This window comes from Ammodytes marinus (assembly GCF_949987685.1).
Source record: "Ammodytes marinus genome assembly, chromosome: 19".
Lineage (NCBI taxonomy): Eukaryota > Metazoa > Chordata > Actinopteri > Uranoscopiformes > Ammodytidae > Ammodytes > Ammodytes marinus.
The window spans coordinates 3,059,669-3,082,500 of NC_137223.1; the positions used below are offsets into that span (position 1 = coordinate 3,059,669).

General features: G+C 43.6%; 1 protein-coding gene across 5 annotated transcripts in view; it reads left to right on the forward strand.

Moving 5' to 3' along the window:
• fynb (FYN proto-oncogene, Src family tyrosine kinase b) overlaps positions 1–22,832 on the forward strand; it is a 74,615-nt gene that overhangs the window by 34,151 nt on the left and 17,632 nt on the right. For all 5 annotated transcript variants that reach the window (XR_013845366.1, XM_080048114.1, XM_080048111.1 and 2 more), the window contains 4 exons: positions 8,280–8,542; positions 12,121–12,217; positions 21,034–21,132; positions 22,744–22,832. The exon at positions 22,744–22,832 is cut by the window's right edge and continues 15 nt beyond it. Coding sequence is in view for 4 of the 5 variants with exons in the window: in XM_080048114.1 (XP_079904240.1) it covers positions 8,290–8,542; positions 12,121–12,217; positions 21,034–21,132; positions 22,744–22,832 (538 nt within the window). In the remaining variant the exon portion in view is untranslated. The remainder of the gene's footprint in view (positions 1–8,279; positions 8,543–12,120; positions 12,218–21,033; positions 21,133–22,743) is intronic.

The window sequence follows — 22,832 nt, forward strand, 5'->3', positions numbered from 1 at the left end:
CCCACAGACTACAGCTCTTTTTAAACGGAACCTCAAAACTCATCTCTTTAAAAGAGCATTTGGCTAAACTTTCTTTGAGGTTCCCCCCTTTTTAAGCACTTTGAGATTCTTGAATATAAAGTGCATTATAAATAAAATTTATTATTATTATTATTATTAGAGGAAACTCAACGCTGTGTGTGGACCAACATAAGGAGAATGAGTCATGGTTTCCTATATGAAAATGAATGCATTTTCGAATCCCTTGCTACAGTGAATTTAAGCGAAACCATCTCAGTTTCGGTAGTGACTAGTCTGTTTTCCTGAGGCCCTGTGGGGTAAAGGGAGTGAGGGTTTTAGAGGGGGGGGGGGGGGAGTTAACAGCCAGAAAAGCCCCTACAGCAAGCAGGTCGTGGCTTTATCTGAGAAGGAGGGAATAATTAATCAGTGAAAAGGAGGGACGGCAGAGTGAAATAAAGAGATGAGAGAGCCTTCAGTTCAAAGAGAGCAGTCAGTGATGAGCCTGGCCCTCACTGGGACTGCTTACAACTGTCACAGCTGATTGCAGATTGCATTTAACATGAATACAGTAACCTTGATAGTTCTTATTGATCCCAACATAGTGATTGCATTACACAATGTGGAGTTGTTGGATTATTGGTGAAGAAGTATCAGGATGTAATGGGCCATGTTGTAAACCATCATGAATATGATTGGGTGTTTGCAGTCAGCTGGTTTGCCAAGCCTTCTTCTGAATGGTCCAGTCATTTTTAAAGCACAAATGAAACTGCTGATGTAAAATAAGCCAGCACAAAATGGGACTTCGGTACACTTGAACCTGAACCAACTTGAAAATGTTCTCGTACAACTTTTGTGCCATTAATGAGCAATCCATAGCCTTCTTGAATCTTGAACAATAATGACATGTGTGGGATGTTTAGAGGACTTAGACTTTGAGACAAATAAAGTGATCATAATGTGGCTAGTGTGTGATAGCATTACGTTGTCATGTCCTTCATTTGGGCCAGCAGTGTTAAAAGGTCATATCAAAGCTCTGACAGTAACTATCCCATTTAAGAGTTTTTTTCAGCAGAGAACACTGGAATAACAGAACAGGATAAGAGTTCTCATCCTGGGGCTTTCAGTAGCACCAGATCCACTCATCATCATTACTGACTGCTGGATGTGGAAGTGATGTGATGTCACTCTGGTTGGCAGCAGGGCCTCCCTCCACACTGCTTTAAATATTGCAGTGGTGCTGATATTCCACTGAGACATGGAGAAGTGTGTTTTACAAGTGTTTTAATCACTGCCATCACTTATGATCGTTATGAATAATCCATCAGAAGCACTAACATACAGCTCAATGTTCAGCAGTTACTGAATATTGAGGAAGACACAGGAAAGCACCGTAAGCGCTCTCCCTTCCAACTCACAGCCGTCAATACATTTGTTTTACCCTGGCTAAAGCCCATAGAGTCATGGGTTATGTAAAGAGACACAATGCAGGGCAGAGTGTGTGGTGTGAGTAGTTAAGTTAAGTTAAGTTATCTTTATTTGTCAGTTGTACACGAGGCACATTGAAATTCGTCTTTTCGCATATCCCCTCTCAAGTTACCACACTTCGGAGGGGGTCAGAGCGCCATCAGAGATGCTGTGCACTGTTGCATTGAGCGTGGCACTGCTAGCTGCTGCTGTTGGCTGCCATAAGCCTGCTACATACTTCGCGAGAAAGACAGAACAAACTTCTCGCCGACAGAGCTGCGAGAAGTTCTTTCTGGTCTGGACATTTCACAAGAACTCAAAGTGCCGAACTCCTCACCGCGGCACACGTCATCACGCGCTGTTACCGACTTCAGACTGACCAATCACACAATAGGTCTCGGACAAGCCGCGAGAAGAAAGTTCGGCCCAGAACAAGCTGCGAGAACAGCTGAACAAGAGCTGAGGAAGCGCCCTTAGCTCAGTTGGTAGGGCGTCCCCCCCCCATAGGCCTCGGCCAGCAGCGGACCCGGGTTCGATTCCAGCCCGCGGTCGTTCTCTGCATGTTACTCCCCTCTCTGCCCCATTTCAACTCTGTCTCTACACTTTCAATAAAGCATAAAAATGCCCAAAAAAATATCGTAAAAAAAAAGAGCTTTGAGAAGAAAATGACGTTGTTTTCTTCTCGCAGCTCTGTCACCGAGAGAAAAAGTGAATAAAAAGGAAGAGGATGGCGATATAGCATAGCCCCTCGTCAGGGCTCCAGACTAACTTTTTCATTGGGTGCACCGGTGCGCCTAACTTTTTCATCTAGGTGCACCAGCATATATTTTGGGTGCACCAAATTAGTGCTGCACGTTTTGGAGAAATTGTGCGATTGCGATTATAGTGGCTAATATTGCGATTTGCGATGCAATATAATAAATAAATGGTATTATGATTCTTGGTTTTCAAGGAAAATTTGCGATTATTGATAGTTTTGAAACTTGATCTCAATTTAAAACAAACATATTAAGAATCATTGAAAATATATAGAAAATAAAGCTTGTACTAGGCTAGCAGCCTACGCTAGGGGTGTGAATGTTTACATAAATGTCTAAATGGTTACAGTCTGCAATTTTTTTGTGTACACATTTAACCATAATATGGGGGGGGGGGGGGGTCAACGTCACTTTTTTTGCAGAGGCTGTTGGAGTGACAGTGTGCAGTGAGAAAGACAAGCAGACAGACAGACAGACAGACAGACAGACAGAGAGAGGCAGTCATTTTATGATTTAGCTTTTTGACTTAAGTGATCATAACTGCCTAGTGATCATCTGTCATTAGACTGACTCCCGCTGTCGGGGCCGTTGGGCTCGCGAGCCGACCAGCTGTTTGAGACGGAGATGAAAACAAAAGTGAAACTGAAGGTGGAGCGTGCAGTTAAATATTTAAATTAATAAATATTGTAACCAAACACAATAATGTGTTGTGTTATCTGCTTTAGTACAGTAAATCACATCACCCTCCACTCCTGGAGATAGCCTATAATCATTTCCCAAAGTAAAAAAAAAAAAAAAAAAAAAACGGTTTTCATTTATTGATTTTTTTCGTAAACGTTTATGATTTACCAAACGAGTACACGTGTACTCGTGCACACCCCTTACCTACACTGTTTTCAAAATAACAAAACACTTAATTAAAAAATAATCATAATTTCACCATGAAAATAAAGGCATTCCTCAAGACAATAGTCTCTATCAACTTACTGAAACTTGCGTGGCCCTTCACTCTCATGCATTCGACTTGCACTGAATTGATAGACTGGGTGAGTTGCCACTGGTTGCCACGCGACATATAGCGACTATTACTTTCCAAGTTTACAGCAGACAGTAGACAGCAGTTCAATGTGTTCAACGTCACCTTACTGAGTCCTAAAAATCCCCATATAGCAGACGTTGGCTTTGATTTCCGTCACAGTTCAGCGTGGATGCTGATGCGCGTCGGTGTCCATGTTTGTTTGTTTACTCTGCTGTCTGCACCTGTCTTGCACGCCGCGTAGGTGCTCGCGCAGCTACACACACACACTCACTGTCAGAGGAGCCGAGTACGCTACCAAAAAGACGAGAGGAGCGGTTGGAACGTTTAGACACGCGCGCACATTTATCCTACATTAAATCGCAATCGCAGCCATTTGTGAGGAATTGCTCTAGCTCACATCGTGATTAGAAGAATCGTCCAGCACAGCACCCAATATTACATAATATGACGTGAAAAATTTCAGGTGCACTGGTGCGACCAGTGAAAATATCTGGGCGCACTCACCAGATTTTTGGGCGCACGTGCGCCCAAATTAGGCGCACTCTGGAGCCCTGCCCCTCGTCCCCCTTTGTATCTGAACAGCGCAGCTGTCAGCACTTAGGTTGTGTTCCTTTCAAAGCAGTGTGTTGCTTCTAAATGCTTCACCGCTGCTCATTTACCAGCTGGCTTTTAATCTAATTTTTTATTTTTTCATAATAGAATGGCAGCACAAACAGTTTTTTTCTACTCTCCTTTTAATTCAAGGCAGTGACACATGTGACAAGGGTGAGTAGTAGAGTAGAAGATTAAGAGCTGGTACCATGGAGTTGAAAAGTGCCCATTAGTGAGCCGTGTCAAGGAAATGTAGAGCGAACACTTGGAAGATACTAGCATTTAAAAAGAAAGACAGATGAACATGAAAAGGCTACACAAAGACATTCAGTTTGAAAGGCTCATCCTTGGCACTAGACCTGTTATCTGGTTTGATTTGTTTTTGAACCCACACACACACACACACACATACATACTAGGTTAAGATGTCTCTCCTTCCTACACGCCCACTTCCTGTGACAGCCTGTGATTGTGCTGACAGGCGTTGGGGGGGGTGGGGGGGGGGCTCTGTCTGCACCGCATGCCATCTGAGGGACCAGTGTGTAATTATCCTGAAAGAGAGTGGTCAACTCTGTGTCAGTGTGTGGATGAGGGCTGCTGTGCTAATTGGCAAGAGGAGAGGCTCTCACTCTGACTGGCTCAAACAAAAGAGCCAGGCCTGAACATGGCTAGTAGACACTGATACTTTTTGGGAAGGCTGTTATCTTCATATACTAAGAAGCTGCGTTTAATGTCAACTAGACTTCAAGGTAAAAAGACTCACTACAACCCTGCCACAGTAAAGCCCCTATCTCACTGGGCTGTGACAGTGTACGACAAGTTGGAGACACAAAATTGCGAGAAGATATGCGAATTAGCGACAATTTTCACTTGCAGTCTCACCGAGTTGATCCCTCAAGCCAAGTTTGCGAATGTCCTGACCAAAATTTGCCGTGAGCAAATTTTGGTCAGGACATTGTCTCAAATCAGTCGCAATTTATTTTCATATTTCGCCAAACCCTCGCAAAGTTGTCTCACACTTCTCGCACTTTCTGACTCGCGGAGACTAAATTGAGAAGGGTTTGCGACGCGTGCGACACACCTGCGACCACTATGAGACTATTTTGAGAGTAGATTTGTCGCACACATTTTTTGAACATGTTCAAAATTCAAGCGACAGGACTGCGAGGCTCTGCGACTCATGCGAGGAAATTGAGACCTCCGCGAACGTTTCAAGACAGTTTAGAGACTCCCTCGCGAATGCAGTCTCCAACTTGTCGCAAACAGTCGCAGCCCAGTGAGATACAGGCTTCATAAAGTATTCTTCACAAGCCAATATACAGTATATGCCACCCAGACCACTCTGTTAGAAAGCAGGATACTTTCCTACGTAGTGTAAGAAGAAAACATTATGATAAGCATTGTTAATGAGGCTACCTGCTATGATTATTGTCACTATTGATTTATCTTCAGATAACTTATTGTTATTCATCATTACAGCTATACTTAATATAAATGGAACCAAGGATTATTTGCCATTATTTGCTTTGAATATATAACTTAGAAAATAAACCAAATATGCAAAATAGTGGCATATTAATTCTCTGTCCATGGACTGATCAATTATTTGGTTAACCGTTCCATCTCTAAATGGAATGAGGGTCTGCTGTGCGTGCTAACGATAAACGGCTAGGTCACTTTTTGTCCTGGATTGATGTGTATGAAAACGTAGCAGACTGGTTAATCCAGCAGAGATGTGATATCAGTAAACTGAACTGGGTTTATCCTCAGCACAGCCACTGAGGTAACTCTGTGAGGACAGACTCACACAGTCAGAAAGCCTTACTGTCAAATGATGTAGCCTACACACAGCTAGATGAATAGTAATACTTCTGTAACTAAGATCCAGGATTAGACACTCCGCAATGTTGTGCATGTGAACCAACTTGATGTTAAATGTGTCCCCAGGCAAGGCAGGCACGTAAAGGGAAAGTCATGTACAGTCTTAAAATACAGAGAAAGGTTCATTTTGGGTAGCATGGATGTGCTCAGTGGGATTTCTCTCATTTTGTCCCATAGATCTTTTTTATTTGTCTTCATGGTGGCACTTATAGACTGCTCCCCTCTTCATCCTCTAAGGGAGCATGAATAATATCCACATCCCATTTCACTGTGACATTTATCCAGCTGGACACATATGGCGTCATTGTGTGACTGACTGTTGGCTTTCCCCTCTCTGTCTATCTCATCTCTGCTGCAGCTTGCCATGATTAGATTGGATCTCGTGTTATTAACTCCAGTCCAGACCAGAGTGGCTATTGTGTTGTAGGTGACACAATTAAATCGGTAGAGGAGTGTGAGTGAGGTGCATGATCAGCTAGCTCGTATTAGGGCATGCTGCTAAGAAGTGGGAAGCCCCATACCCCTGCATTCATATTTGAGAGAGAGATAGAGAGAGAGAGAGAGAGAGAAGTACTACTGTATATATTCTCAAGTGAGACATTTGAGGAGGGACTGGAGCTGAAGGCCAGACAGACACTCTGTCTTTCCCAGGAGAGAGCACTGGATTTACGGCCCGTTGTGTTTGCGTAGTTCAAGCGAGCACACACAGTCTTTTCCATCTTTGTTTTGCAGAGAGCGACAATCAAACGTCATAAAACTCCTCCTGTGTATTATCCAATAGTAATCTAATCTTGTGGCACTGCTATGGTGTGGCTCATGTCATTGTTATAAATGTCAGCCTTTCATTTTAAAGGACAAAACCCATCCTATAGCTTCTTCATGATGAAACTATTGAGACCCTATTTCAAGATGTTTCGCAGACTGTGGAGCTGTATCTACTTAAAGTCCATACTAAGCACCAGGCAGAAACATTCACTCCTTTACTGCAGCACTCCACTTCTAATGTGGGAATGCGTGTTTTACTACCATGATTGATATTAGGGGTGTGTGTTGGCCTGATTGACAGGTGTCTCAACCTTGCTCATGCAGGTACAGCTCCACCGAGCCACTCATCTATGAATGAATTAGGATTAAGCTTTATTCCTGGTCAAAACTGTGGTGAGCATCCAAGCTTTAAAACTTTTCCAAACTTTCCTGGGCGGCTGTGGTGAAGTGTGTAGGGCGGTCGTCCACTGGAGTGCAGGGTCGGTGGTTGGATCCCCCGTCTCCCCGCCACATGTCCAAGTGTCCTTCGGCAAGACACTGAACACTAAATTGCTCCAGATAGTTAGCCTGCACCCTGCGTGGTAGCAGCTGCTATTGGTGTATGAATGTGTGTGTGTGTGATTAGGTGAATGTGTACAAAACAATGTAAAGCGCTTTGGGTCTGTGAAAAATCAGGGGAAAAAGCGCTATATAAGTGCAGTCCATTTACTTGTGTGGTGTTATGCCTAAATGTGAGTTCATGGGATGAATTATCAAAATCAAAATCTCTCTGAGATGTACTAAATACATTTAGACGGAGAACAGAGTCGTGATGAATAACAATGAGCTGTCTTAAATCATCTCTCGTTTGATTCAAATTATGGTTCTGACTTTTCATGCTGAACATTTAATCCGTTTTAGGTCCAATCATAAAGTTTCCTTTTCCCAAATCAAGTCAACAATGAACAGCAAGGGGCTAATTATCATTAACTTGTACTTTCATCTTTCTGAGCTCTCATGATTCATTTTTGATTCCTCTTCTGCTTCATATAAACATCAGTGTCAATCATCTTTCTTTTCAAGCGATGATTTGAAGCTTTTTCGTTTTTCGGCCAGACAGCCATTGAAATGCTGTCTGACGGTTCATGTGATGGATCTAACTGCATACTTTCACCACTCTGTCGTCATGGGAGGTGATTTATTGGTGGACTGCTGGTGTAAATAATAGTGGTAAATGCTTTGATGGCATCCAACATATGGAAGACGGGTGAAGATTCTGGCATCTTACAGCTGTGGCTGACTTTGATGGTTGAGCTTCATAATAAAACCAATAGGTCCAGTCGCTGTGACACTGTCCTCCCACTGCTCTCCTCTCAGACCAATGGGGTAATGCCTCCATGTACCCCCCCCCCCCCCTCTTCTAAAGCCAGCCTCACTGACTTCAGCCTGATAGAAGCTGGTACTCCTCACCAAGAATGAGACAAACTGTTTGTGTGAGGCATCTAAAGACCAAGCATGTCAGGCTATATAGAAAAGACCAGAGTGCTAATCAGAGCAGGGGATGCCAATGGTGGAGAAAGCAGTGTGAAGTGAAAGCCTTTGATCCTGAGAATGAGCATGAATATGTGACCTTTAGTTTAAGCCTCTTTTAGCCTGTTTGTTTCTATTTATCCATCCCAGTATCACATTTTACTTCCCGCTGTTGCTGTAGTCCTCCACTGTCACACGGGCAGAAGCTCAGGTCCAAATGGTGCTCACTCTCAACCCCCCATGTCTTTCTCTTCCCTCTTATGTGTCCACAGATTATAGATAATGGGCTGTGTGCAATGCAAGGATAAGGAAGCAACCAAACTGACGACCGCAGAGCGAGACGCCAGCATCTCCCAGGCCGCGGCGTACCGCTATGGGGCCGACCCCACGCCGCAGCACTACCCCCCCAACTTCGGGGTCACCGCCATCCCCAACTACAACAACTTCCACGGCCCCGTCGGCCAGGGGATGACCGTGTTCGGAGGGGTCAGCACGTCATCGCACACTGGCACCCTGAGGACCCGCGGTGGCACAGGTAAAAGGACCACACCAACCATGTTCAAAAGTTAGTTAGGCATCTTTAGGTCGCGATCGGCAGTGTGTTAAAAACCACACACAGTCTATGTTGGATTCATGTTTGCACTTTCCTACTAAGAGCAAGAGAGGGAGAGGCGAGGGAAAAAAAGCATCATGATTTAACATGTAATAATGGAGGTATAGTAACACTTCCTAACACATACACTTTGTTGGCATCCACTACACAATTGTTTAACCCTCAACCAAAACCCTGACAGTGGTCCTGACCTCACTGCCCCTTGCCCCAGCCCCATCGTCGACCCCCAGGCCCGGGCCTGTCAGGAAACGTCCGGCTGGCATTAGCGCAGGCCTTTGTGCGGCCGCTTCATTGTTTGGCTAGGGAATATTCCTGCTCCGGATTTCCTTTATGTTTGACTGAGCCCGGGCTGTGTCTGCAGAGAGGAACTCAGCATTTCCACTCAATTTAGCAGGAGTCCTCTCTCTCTCTCTCTCTCTCTCTCTCTCTCTGTCTCTGTGTGTGTCTCTCTCTCTCTCTCTCTGTCTCTGTGTGTGTGTCTCTCTCTCTCTCTCTCTCTCTCTCTCTCTCTCTCTAACTCTCAAAGTGTGGATTATTTTCCACGCTGGATAATCCAAATCCACACAGTGGCAGAGGAGCAGAAAGGGCTTTAGGCTTTTTTTTATTTTCTCCTGTTGGGGAAATTGTGGACGTAAGCTGCCCCCTCCCTCTCAAACCTGTTATAATACTGCCTCCTAGCTTGGTTGCCTAACATCCGCAATCAACCTCTCAAACACATACACACACACACACACACACACACACACACACACACACACACGGAGACATCTTATTGATTATCATTTGATCTTCTGCTTATGCAGTTTCCACAAATGGAAATTCACAGCTAGTCTCAGGAACTCATGTAAACTGATTAAGAAGGATAGCGGTAAATAGAACTCTGAGATGAATCAATACGTTTCTACCTAGCAGCACCCCACCTCTGTTCACCCAGTGGAACATTTCAACAGTGCAAACCAAAGCTGGTGATGCATTCAGGGCCTTGTTATGTGGTGATGGTTAGAAAAAACCCAAAGTGTTTCCATCAGACACTTTTGTTTCTGCTCTCCCTTCAACTCTGCTTGTTAGAACATGAAAAGTATGGAGTCCTCTTCCATCTACAGTCCTATCAGCCTGAAGAGAGTATCTGAAGTGAAATGACTTGACTCAAGGCCATCAAGAGAGAGTGTGAGTGGACTTTGAAGATGTGGCCATTCAACTTCCATCTGTCAAACTCACTCACGGTCATGAAACAGCCCTAGACGCTGCTAAAACATCCACAGTTTACTGTAGTCTCGATGCTCATATCCTCTGTTATCAAAACAGGAAAAATCAAAGTAACTGAAGATAGATGGAGTGCGATGGATGAAATCGCAGTTTTTTTGTCAACATTAATTTGATTCCCCAGTGTGACTAGAGACTCCCGAAGTATGAGAACAGTCAACCATCTTTCTTTATCTGCACCTCCACCTATCTGAAAACATGTGTTCAGAAACCCCAGTCAGATGAGGGGGGTGTGGCTTCTCCTCTTATGATGTCATCATGGAATAAGCCACACCCCTTCATCACCAACTCAACTTGGCACTACCTCCACCTGTGATAAGCACACACCCCATGATACCAACTGTAAGATTCAGTGCCAATCAGAGGGTAATTTTGGGTCGTATTGACAGAGCCGGCCCCATTTTTTTTTTTTTTTTTTTTTAGTTTGTGTGTTTGATATTAACATCATACTATGCAAATGTCAGTTATCATACAAAAAAAGGAATAAAATGTTTTGGTCTAGATAATTAATAGCCTAAAAATTTAATTAGTTCATCTCGGAGGAAATCCGAAATTATCTGATCATGTCACGTTCATATCCATGCACAGTGTGTATTGAGTTTATTTAAAAACAATTGGAAATGGGGCTGCCCTCAGTTGCCCATGCACTGTGTATAGTCTATAGCCTATGTCAGCCTTGTCTGTGGAAAAAAAGATACAGTAGCTGGATAACAGAGTTCTTCTGCTTCGTTCCTCACACTGCATTTAAATGCATTCACTATATTACAGAGAAATATGTCCCGTAAAAGAAAAAGAGCTCCAAGCCCAACCCATAATATTTTATTTTATATTAATATTTTTATGGAAAATCCATGTGTCCTTCTTCAATAGCTTCTAATTTATCTGACCCAGTGTCTCCAAATTATTTGTTCACACAAGATTTCTCAGATTTAGCCTCTTAATTTTCCTCTCAAAGTGCACCAGATTCATGCATTTCACTTTAAAAAGGTTAAAAAAATCTCCCGGGGGGGCATACCCCCGGACTCCCCTAAGAGGGTCTGAATCTCGGCTGTCTAATATTTTCACACAGCCGCACAGTGGAGGCACTAGCGGAAAACACTGGGTGTGTGAATGATATTTAACAAAGATCTATAGTTTCAGCAGCGCTAACATTGGAGAGGGGCCCCCTAATCATATTTCGCTTAGGGCCCCCTGAAGGCTTGGGCCGGCTCTGCGTATTGACTTCATCATTTGTGACATCACTCATATTGCTCAGGCTGTACAGGTTGCAAGCAAACCCACCCATTAGCCAAACTCCTTTCAAATTGAAAACAAGGCTAAGGATTAACGTTTTTACCTCAACTACTGTATCAGTGGACACACAGTTTCCTTAGCAGTATGGTTGCGTTTTGGTTGAGAAGTGCTTAAAGGTCAGAAAACTCGGACTTTACTGAAAGCCAGTGGGAAAAATTCACCCTTTATTATAGAAATACACGGTCAGTACATATTTTTAGATGACATTATGGTCTGAATAGCGGAATTAATTCATTTGATATATGTTGCGGTAGCAGAAAACAGAGCCAGTATACTGAGTGGGCATTACTCCTATACTGACAGATAAAGCCTTAGTCAGCCTTACTCTATTTACTTCTGTCAAAAGGAATTACATCACCCCATTACTGTAGTTTTCTGACTTTGCTAGCTTTCCCTCTGGCAGATTACTACAGCTCTCCTGGTGCAGTGTGAAAATCATTTCAGTTTTGTCTGTTATCACTAGAAAAAGGCCAGCAGCATGAAGGATGTTTTGGATATCAGCTTCATGGAAATTGTGCAAAAAGCCTGGAGTTAAAATCGTTGAGGAATTTGGACGTGAAAAAAAAAACACTTCTCAGTACCTTTTTGCAATTAAGAGACCAGTCTGGATTTTTCTTAAATCTGCAGCTCTACATAACTTATTGAAAATGCTCGTAATGACAAAAAATGTATTGTAATTTGGTAAAAAAAAAAAAAAAATCAGTAGTTTATATTATAAAACCAAAACTTCTACTCAAATATATACATATAAATAGTAAAACGAGAGACACTGACCATTTGGAGTGGTCTCTTCATGTTTTCCAGAGCTGTATATATGCTTTCCCCCAAAAAACTATTCCATTGAATGCTAAATGTAGGATTTCTTTTCCTTTTTTAAATATGGTGTTCTGGCTTATCTGCTGAGGTGCTGACAGACATGGTGCTTGTTCTCCCCCCCCCTGTAGGAGTGACTCTGTTTGTGGCCCTTTACGACTACGAGGCGCGCACAGAAGACGACCTCACCTTCAGGAAAGGAGAACGCTTCCAGATCATCAACAGCACGTAAGTCTCTCTGCACTAGCTTATCAGGCGGCTTGCAGGATAGAAGCTCCCCCTGTTTGAACACTATCTAGGAGGGGGGTAAGGCAGACAGGCAGACAGGCAGACAGGCAGACAGGTTAAAGTGCCAGCTTGCACATGGGAAAGAAAAATGTCATGGTTTATTCATCTGAAACAAGCTAGCCAAAAATAAGTGCTGCTTTAGTTCAGTTTGTGAAAAGTATAAAATGATCAAAATGTTATACTATCCCAAACCATATACAGCTCTGGAAAGAATTATGAGACCACACCAAATGTTCAGTGTCTCTCGTTATACTATTTAGAGGCATATGTTTGAGTAGAATGAACATTTTGGTTTTTATAATATAAACTACTGACAACATTTCTACCAAATTCACAATGAAAATATTGTCATTAAGAGCATTTTCAATAAGAAATGTAGAGATGAAGATTTAAGAAAAATCCAGACAGGTCTCTTAATTTTTTCCGCGGCTGTATATTATATATTATAGTAGTGGTCCCAAACCACTAAATAATTCTACTCGGCGGGGGGGGTGAAGCCTTCGATCTAAGTTGGCCAGAGTTGGCAGCAGTTTTGATTACAGGGTGCAAAGCCGTTCAAATGAGGTAGGAAGGGTGTCTGCACACGCGATACAACCATCAGCAGCGTTTATTTAAGGTTTACACAGGGTGGAGCGGACAGCTCTGATGAGTGTGCTGTTCCTTCAAGACTTCCATCTGAGCTCGGACAGGAAGGGCCCAGTTACGCCCACTGTACATTTGAGCTACTCTTTGTGTGTGTGTGTGTGTGTGTGTGTGTGTGTGTGTGTGTGTGTGTGTGTGTGTGTGCGCGTGTGCGTGTGCGTGCGTGTGCGTGTGTGTGTGTGTGTGTGTGTGTGTGTGTGTGCGTGCGTGTGCGTGTGTGCATATATGTGCATGCGTGTATATGGGTGGATGGAGAGGCATAATCATGTGGCTGGTTAATGGTGATGAAATATCCTTCCACACACGCACACACACACACACATATGGGCTTGCAGATAGTGCCTCAGCCTGCTGTAGTGACCCCTCTCTCTCTCTGTGTCTGGCCTCCTGCAGTGGTTACACTGCTCTTTGAGTATACTGGCAGACTGCTGGCTCTGTGCTCTGACTCCATTCTTTTAGATGTGATTGTCATGAGGCTGCTGGGTGCATGTGCTGTAGAGGGACGGCAGCTTAGATTGGACTCCATTGTGTCACCTTTCATCTGATTACCTGTGTGTATTTGTTACTCCACTTAGAGGAAGCTCACAGTGTTATGTGTATGTATGTGTATTATTATCATCATTAATCATGCTTCCCATTATAATTAAATGTGACGACTTAAATAACATTACCAAGTAAAACAGAGGATCCTGTTTCTCACCAGAGTGTCATAGTTCCTGGTCGTGTGGAGAAGGCTTCAAAAGCAGCATTGACACTGTGTCATGTTGGGAAATCAAATCAACAGAAACCCTTTCCAAGAAGTTTACAGCAGAGCGCAGTGATAGATGAATATTGAACCGGGGTGCATTCTTTTTTTGCCCCATAATGTCTGCCAAAGTCTATGGCTCTTTCCAGGACACTTTAAACCAAATGACAAAGTAAAACACGTTATTGGTTTAAGGTCAGTGGGACAATCCAGGCTATACAACCCTGGTTGCGTGGGGCTACATGTCGCTTTTGAGGTGAAATCCAGGGCAAATACAAGCTCATGAAATGTGCAAAAGTGCCTTCCAGCCCCTTGGCTAAGTGTTACTGTGTGTAGTTCTATTATTAATCTAACAACGCTGGTTAATTTAGCTCTAGATGAGTGCTTTTCACACTAACGTACAGTATCTCAAACATTAAAATGTGACTGCGTGTGCCGTCGTGTAAGACATCCGTGATGAATTATGAAAAAAGTCTCCAGGGCACGTGGCTGTGTTATCAGGTCAGACCCTTTGCTTGTTCCTCACCACACCCTGTTAGCATCCTGTCTCACACATTCCAGCACACACCTCGGCCCCTGCTGGTGCCTGGGACAGAGCAGGGAGACCCCGCGCACAACCTGCTCTCTCCTCCATGTAAACAGGGTCCAGACAGGGGCTGTGTCTTCAGTCCGCCCCCACACTTCACTGCTTCACATACGGACTGGGCTTCTTCCAGTCGCCCAACACTGACCCCTCCTGGAGCAAGGCGGCACCACTATTGATATCTCCCTCTTCTCCAGCCTGTCTGGTCTGGCAGGAAGAGAGAGAGAGAGTGAGTGAGTGAGTGAGTGAGTGAGTGAGTGAGTGAGTGAGTGAGTGAGTGAGTGAGTGAGTGAGTGAGTGAGTGAGTGAGTGAGTGAGTGAGTGAGTGAGTGAGTGAGTGAGTGAGTGAGTGAGTGAGTGAGTGAGTGAGTGAGTGAGTGAGTGAGTGAGTGAGTGAGTGAGTGAGTGAGTGAGTGAGTGAGTGAGTGACAGATGCCCAGATGCTCAGATCAGAGCAGGCTCACGTGATGCACGCCCACCACTGACTTTGGCTGTGTTCCAATACCCATACTTCCCCCTGCTATTTTAACCTTTTATTTATACAGGTAAATCTCATTAGGACACAACAGTACAATAAAAAGTTACAGACAAGACAGGATAAGACATTAAGTACAACTGAAAAATATTGAGGATGCATCTTGTCAGGCTAGCATGCTTAAAAATACCCAGATGCCCTACTAGTACATTCTGTTGGGGATTTTTCATGTCGATGATCTATCTGCAATTCTGATCCACAATCCAGTGCACAGCGGAAGTTATGTGATATCGAACTGAGCCTCCGAGAGAAAACAACCAGCAATGTTATGATGAAATGAATAAGTAAAAGTATCTCCCAATTGTAGCATACTGCATGCTAACTACATACGTTGCATAATGTCAGCTGTAGTATGTAGTGTAGTAAAAAGAAAGAGTATGTGATTTGGAAAGCAGGGTTTGTGTTTAGTGGTGGCATCCTCCTTGGAAGCAGGCCTCCAAGCCCTGAATGTTTACAAGGCAGTGCATTCAGTGCAGGCTTTTTATAACCCTCTGCAGCTACAGCTCACATAATCAGGAAATAGCTCCTGTTTTCTTCACCCAATGCTATACAAGTCTGCACTGTTAGTAAATGACAGTAGTATTGTTCTGACTGGACTGCGGGCTATGGGTAAACACTGGATGCCTGTGCTGTATGCCTGGGTTGAATTATTCTATCATCATTCAGCAGTCACCAGTGGGAGAGAGAGGATTTGAATCCATTTGGAGACAGGAGGGGAGCGTCTCTGTTTACTCTTGTTGTTGTTTTCTGTCTGTTTGTGGTTAGAGGGGGGTGTGGTGGAGGGGGGGGGTTGTTCTGGAGACAAAGAGACAGCAGGACAGACTGGGGCACACCACCAACCCGCCCCGTCTGTTTATGTCTCCCCCCCGGCTCCACGCAAACACACACAAACTGACAACGTCTTATTCCGCACACACACACACACCCTCTCGCTGCGTACTATACGCTCTTAAAAGACGGATTGTTGAGGCTCCAGTCCTTAGCCTCCTCCCCTCTCTCTCTCTCCGTCCCTCTTGGCTGAGGGATCCTCGGTGAACAAAGGTTAGCAGGCAACCAGCGTTGGACAGTAACCAAGTGAATCTACTCGAGTACTAAACTAAAGTCAATTATTTTGAGTATATGTACTTTACTGGAGTATCTGCTTTTTTTTTTGCAAACATATGGACTTTCAATTCCCTACATTTCACAGACAGAAAAAAGACAGATGTCAGAAATGACCAATGACTTTTACTGGTTCAAATGTTTAGACTGCTATATTCACCTCAAACGAACAACATCTCTGCTGTCAAGAACTCTCCATCCAACCTGAGAAAGCACATTCAGGCATTTCAGTGTTTTACTTATCTCTCAAGATAAACATTTTGAATGAAGTTTTCCAATGTTGTCATGATTGTAAGTTTATACGATGAACAATGATAAAGATGTCCTTCGATAACAATATCATTTGAGTGAAATATGCGTCACTCACTTCTCCATTTGATCCCCCTTCTCTTGTTGGGACCCCTGAGTCCATAAATTAATATTAATGTACACTTTTTATTTTTGAATATTAAAGCATTTTTAAAAGCAAGTACTCTCACTTAGTAAAGATTAATATTTGACCAAGAGTATATATACCTTGACGTACTAGGGTTGAGTACTTTCTCCAACACTGTTTCTCACTCTCTCTCTCCCACACACACACACACACACACACACACACACACACACACACACACACACACAAAATCCCCCGTGGTGAGTGAGGGCTGTGATGGAATCAAGTAGCGGGTGGCACAATGTGTCAGAGACACACCAAGCCCAGTGTGATTGTGCATTCATGTGAAAGCATTAGTCCTTCTGCTGGTGAACCACCAGTGCTCTGACACTATTGCCTCGTTTCCACCGAGTAGAGCGGGTCGGATCGGAGCGGTTCGGTCCGGGTAGTTTGGCTTTTCATTTGCCAAAAGTTGGGTAGGGTACGGTTTAAGCGCACCTAACCGCTCTGAGCCGCTCCCGATCTCAGTACTCCTCCGTAGGGGTACTAGCCGCCTGAAAGCGGGCCGAAACGGCGGAGCCGTCATTTGATTGGTCGAAATAATCATTTCCGCCATGAGTAGTCATCTCGGCAAGAGTGAAGAGAGTCTTGTGTATTGGCGAAAATGTGAGCACAGCAATGTTTATTGTGTGGTGTTTTTCCTCTTCAATAAATTAATCAGTTGGTTACACTGTGTCCCACTAGTCACATAGCTGCCGCAGCCAGCACTGTTCTCTCACTGTCTCTATCAGTTGCAACTTGCACCAAGCCGTCTCTGTGTGTTTTCGCCATAGATAGTAGGCTAGTAAATACACGCTCACAACAACACGGGGGGGAATAAATAAAGAAACGGCTGGTTTGACCAAGCAAAAACGAGAGATCGCTGGCTTGTGAGCGCGGCACTGTTTATTGTGTGGTGTTTTTCCTCTTCATTAAATGAATCAGTTGGCTACACTGTGTCCCACTGCTACGATGTCACGTAGCTGCCGCAGCCAGCGCTGTTCTCTCACTGTCTCTATCAGTTGCAACTTGCACCGAGCCGTCTCTGTGCTCACAACAACACGGGGGGAATAAATAAAGAAGCGGCTGGTTTGACCAAGCAAAAACGAGAGACCGCTGGCTTGACCACAGTTGTTCCACAGCCCGATAGTTTAACCCACATTCTGGCGGCGGCTATCGCAGTCCAGCCTAAACCCCGCCCCATCAGTAAGGGTAGGGTCCGCGGTGGAAACAACACCGAGATTCTTAAAAGTGAGCTGTCCCGCTCTGAGCCGCTCTGATCCGACCCGCTCTACTCGGTGGAAACGAGGCATAACTGTCCCTTAAGGCAGACAGATAGTGATAGGAGAGAGTGGAGAAATGAAAAAGAGAAGAAGAGAGGAAGGGAAATGCTTGGGAACAAATGAGTAGATGTAGGAGTGTGATAAAAGATAAATGGATGTATAGTAACAACATAGATAAAATTGATTTTGCTTTTGAGGTCAGAAAAAACAGGGGTTATTGTTAAAACAGGAGCCTTCCTGAGAAATGTCCTGCCATTGTTTAAGTAATGTATTTTTTATTTTTTATTTTTTTTGTCCTTGCCGTACACCATTGTTTGTTTGTAATGATTTAATTTGAATTGTGTGCTCCATGCCAAGTGCTATGGCCGTGAGCCGTAATAAATAAATGAAAATGAAATGAAAAAGAAAAGGCCCATTCTCAGCTCGTCTTCTACTTTTCACTAATACTTTAGTTAAAGGATATTACTAGCTATGTGTACTGTACTTCTCTAACCCTGGCTGTGGTCACTTGGCCCTAAGCCCAGTTATTAAAACAGCTGGGCCGCTGTATTTTCCAGCCAGCGTTATACTACTCAGATCGGGGAGCTCTAAGTGAGTCCAACCAGCTGCTCTCATTAAGTGTGTTTCCATCCACTGCTTTTTGTTTGCGTAAAAAAAAAATCCTGAATGGAAATGCCAGGGGGGGAAATTGTCCAAGTATCACATGAACGTTTGACGCTTGGCTGAAGTGGAAAAGTGTAACGTGTCATTTAAAAGCAAAATGCAGTTAAAGTGCAACGGAAACGGTTGTGGGGCGGATATACATGATGACTCACATGAAGCGTGTGGCGTTAGAGAGATAGAATAGCCTTTTGGCTAATTCTGGCATTTTGAACCCATGTATGATCATGTGTTTTATTCATTTGCACTCTCCCCTTCTTAAATAAACTGAATTGAATTGAATTGAATTGAATGACAGAAGATGAAATGACCTTCTCTGTGTGGAGGGATGAGGAAGAGATGTAACCAGGTGACCAGAGCTTCCATGCAGCGTGTCATTGTCGCTGTGCTTTATCTGCAATGGTTTGATGGCATCCATCCCTGGCATGGAGAGACCACCAACTGTTTTTTTGTTTTTTGTTAACCTTTATTTATACAGGTAAATCCCATTGAGACCGGAGACTCTTTTACAAGGGAGACCTGTTCCCATTCCCACGTTACCATTCACACACACATTCATACATGCTAACTATCGACATTCACACTAGGCAAGGTGGGTGAAGTGTCTTGCCACAGTCGCCCCACAAATGGGTGCATTGTTCATCTCAATGCACCCAACTCCTCTATTCTCTATTCTCTCATAGCCATAGTCATTTGCCTTTTTCTTTAGTGGAGTTTGTGCTTATTTTTGCTAAATAAACTTACTTTCTGTGGGTCCATGTCATTATGATTTGTTGACCAAGTTTAAACGGTGTGGCTGGTTCATGTGTTGTAATAGCTTTTGGACAACAGAGGAATACGCTACAGTGGACCAGGCTTCAGCTGCACAGGCACTCATTGTAGGAACTGCAGATTTACCACAGATTTACTTCTTGACGCACGTTCTGATGTTATGATGAATGAGAGTCTGAGTCTTGTTTGCAGTTAAAAAAAACATTTGTTAGGTTTATTGACAATGTGCTTAGACAATTGCTTTCAATCAGGTCTCAATGTACAAACACTTACCCATACTGCAGCGGTTGTATGGCGTGACGTCAGTGCGTTTGTTGCCAAAAAGTGTTTGTCTTTCCGGGTAGCAACTGTGGAACCACAGAATGGACTCTTTACCTGAGCCCCTATAATTGGCTCTTACACATGGGATGTGTTGGCAGTGAGTCCAAAACTGAGCTATACCCTCTAAAGACTTCAACAGTCCAGAGATCATGGAAGGCAAATGCATTAGTAGCTTTGGAAGACCCATGATGCCTCAGTGCTTTATTGAGCTACTACAGTGTGTGCATCATCTCCAATGGATTTTCTACCTGTATGATTGTTGAACACAGGCCCAAAGAAGGAAGCCCTAGCTGGCTCTGAATCTAAGAGACTGACATCAAAACCTGCTTATTCATCTACTCACAGTCACACCACAGATGGCTAAAATAAAACATTAAAGGACAGACCTTCATAGAAATGTGGACAAACGTAAACAAAAAAAAATAAGCTTCTTCTATTCACAAGTCATATTTGATGATTACTTTTGATGTGGGCTACCAACAACTTACTGAAACATTAATTGGTCACCGAGCTGCACATTGTGGCTGTACTGTAGATATCTCTAGGTGGCGCCATACCCCCTTTGAATTGGAGCAGTTATTGGCAGGGGGGGTGGGGGGGATATACACCGAATAGCATATCACGCTGAAATACTTTACTGATGGTTTTTTCCCTCTTAAATTGGACGGATTGCCAAACCCTGCCATGTCAGTGGTCTACCCATAAAACATTGTAAATTCACTAAAATAAGTCAGCCATTAAACTTATCGAGTATCAAAATAGTTAATGTGAGAGATGCTACAGTAGATATCAGTCTCTTGAGGCCTATGTGTGTGTTTTGTAAGTAGGCTACATACAGTAGCTGTAGTGAGTTGGCTGGTAGCCTAGCAAATCACAAAACTAGCTAGCTCAGCAGCTCGGTCCGAAGTGATGTATTCTCCTGTTGTAGCTAAAAACAACTATGTGCCTTTTCGGAGAGAGCTACACATAGCAGCCAACATATTTCTTGTTAAACGCTAACATTGCACCCACTTGTTGTTAGCTAATAAACAGTTTCAGCACATGACTGCGTTAACATTACTGCCTGTGCAGGTGAAAGAAACGAGACGCAAGCTAGCTAGCTAACTTTAGAAACCAACAGCGTCACAGTCAGGCGAGTTGTGTTTCCTCTGCTTCCAATCCACATGTTCCACGCACACGACATGGATATCGCTGTCCTCACTTCAAAACATATTTATAGGAGTAATTCAAATGTGTAAAAACGTTTTTGTTTGTTTGTTGACTTGATTCAAAATGTTGCTCAACTATTATTCCATTGTGTAGAGAGAGATTGACTATTCAGGTTAAAGTACTGAAGTGGACTATTTAGCTTTGCTGTTTTTAGTTGAAAGTATACACCGATGTGACCTATAATAAACAATGAGTGAATGCATAAGAGCAAATCCTAATTGAACTTTTCCTTTAACAACTTCACTGTATCACTGTAGAGTGTTAACATGTGTTGTTACAGTGTTATTGTGTGGTGCTGTCTGCAGTCACATGTTGCCCTGTGCTCCACTCACTACAGACCCACTTGACCTTTCATGCTTTCCACATGGACAGTATCAGGGAGCCAGTCAAACTAAAGCTCTTGTTCTTTAATGCTTTCAGTGTGTATTATACAGTGAATAAATGTGCTGTTCAAGTGCTCATGTCCATCTCTCTCTCTCTCTCTCTTTCAGTGAAGGGGACTGGTGGGATGCTCGCTCGCTCACCAGTGGTGGCAGTGGCTACATTCCAAGTAATTACGTGGCTCCAGTGGACTCCATCCAGGCTGAGGAGTAAGTAGTCTGTTTCTATGTTTGTGTGTGTGCGTGCGTGTGTGTGCGCGCAAGTGGCATCAACTGCTGCCACATACACTCACTTTCTCCCGCATGTTGACCCTTCACACATCTACCTCTGTGAAATACACACTGTATCATCACACTGTTCACATGTCCTTTTGTTTGTTTTCCTTTCTCTCAGCGTAGGAAAACACTTCAGAAAGTTAGGGTTTTTTCAAGTCTCACTTTTGCCTTTGTCTTTATGGCGATCGTTGACTCCGGTTACTTTTTGCAGTAGAAACACTCCTGCTGGTAAATAAATAATGGTAATTGGAGGTTTGTACTTCCCCTGCTATGAAGGAATATGAGTTCCACATTTAGAGACTGAGGCTATTTGATGCGTGTGCACAGACAAACATAGAAGCAGGACTAGCTGACTTGTTGCAGAAGCCCCACTAGCAGTCTCTAGTGGCCACAATGCGACTTACCCCCCCCCCCCCCCCCCCCCCCCACACACACACACACACACACACACACACACACACACACACACACACACACACACATTATGAAAGTGTTGGGCAGCATGAAACAGCATACGGACAATGGTGTTATTTCTGAGCCATCGGCCTTAAAACAAAGAGTAAAGTTTGTTCTGCCTAAAAGTGTCCAGAAAAAAATACGTGTGCAGAATGAAAGTGCTCAGTAAAGGTCTGAGCAGTCTACTATGTGGCCTTATAAGATCACCAACAAAAAAAGTCAGGTGGATTTATCAACAATATCCAGAACATCTTCTGCTGTCAATATGAACCACTTAGGGACAAACAAAAACTATCTTCTCTCTCCACAAAACCAACATCTATAAAACACAGAGGAAATCCAAATGTGTGTTGTAGTTGCATGAACTGCCTTGATGTCTTTGCCATCATCTGTGCTTGCTTGTTTGTTCTTGCTTCAACTGTGTGCAATATGTTTGTTTGTCTTTTTCCCCCTTTTGCTTAGGCCTGCTGCAATTATAAATGTTATGTATTTTATTTTTATTTTTATTAATGTATTTTAGGTTGCCTACTGACAACTGGCCGGGGACTACAGCTGGAAATGAGCCCAATAGGCTAAAGCTGCTCCTCTTACTGTAAAGTTCATCAAAGGGGACTGTCCACGATACTATAAACAAATAAACTAAACTAAACTAAACCAAATTGCCCCACGTGGGGGAAAAAGTTGAAGTTGTGACCCTGACAGCAGTTTGAGTGTGTGTGTGTGTGTGTGTGTGTGTGTGTGTGTGTGTGTGTGTGTGTGTGTGTGTGTGTGTGTGTGTGTGTGTGTGTGTGTGTGTGTGTGTGTGTGTGTGTGTGTGTGTGTGTGTGTGTGTGTGTGTGTGTGTGTGTGTGTGTGTGTGTGTGTGTGTGTGTGTGTGTGTGTGTGTGTGCGTGCGTGCTTAGTTGAAGGACCTAAATAGGAAACACTCCATAGTCCACTCATAGTCAAATGAATGAGTCTTATGCATGACTAGAACCCACAAGTCAAATTGCAGCAGGAGCACGCCAACGTGTCAGTCCCTGCAGTGAATCAAGGTCCTCTCCATGTGCTTGTGTTTGAGTGAAGATGTGTTTCCTCTTGTCATCACAGCTGGTACTTTGGTAAACTTGGCCGTAAGGATGCAGAGAGGCAGCTGCTGTCCACGGGCAACCCTCGAGGAACCTATCTGATCCGCGAGA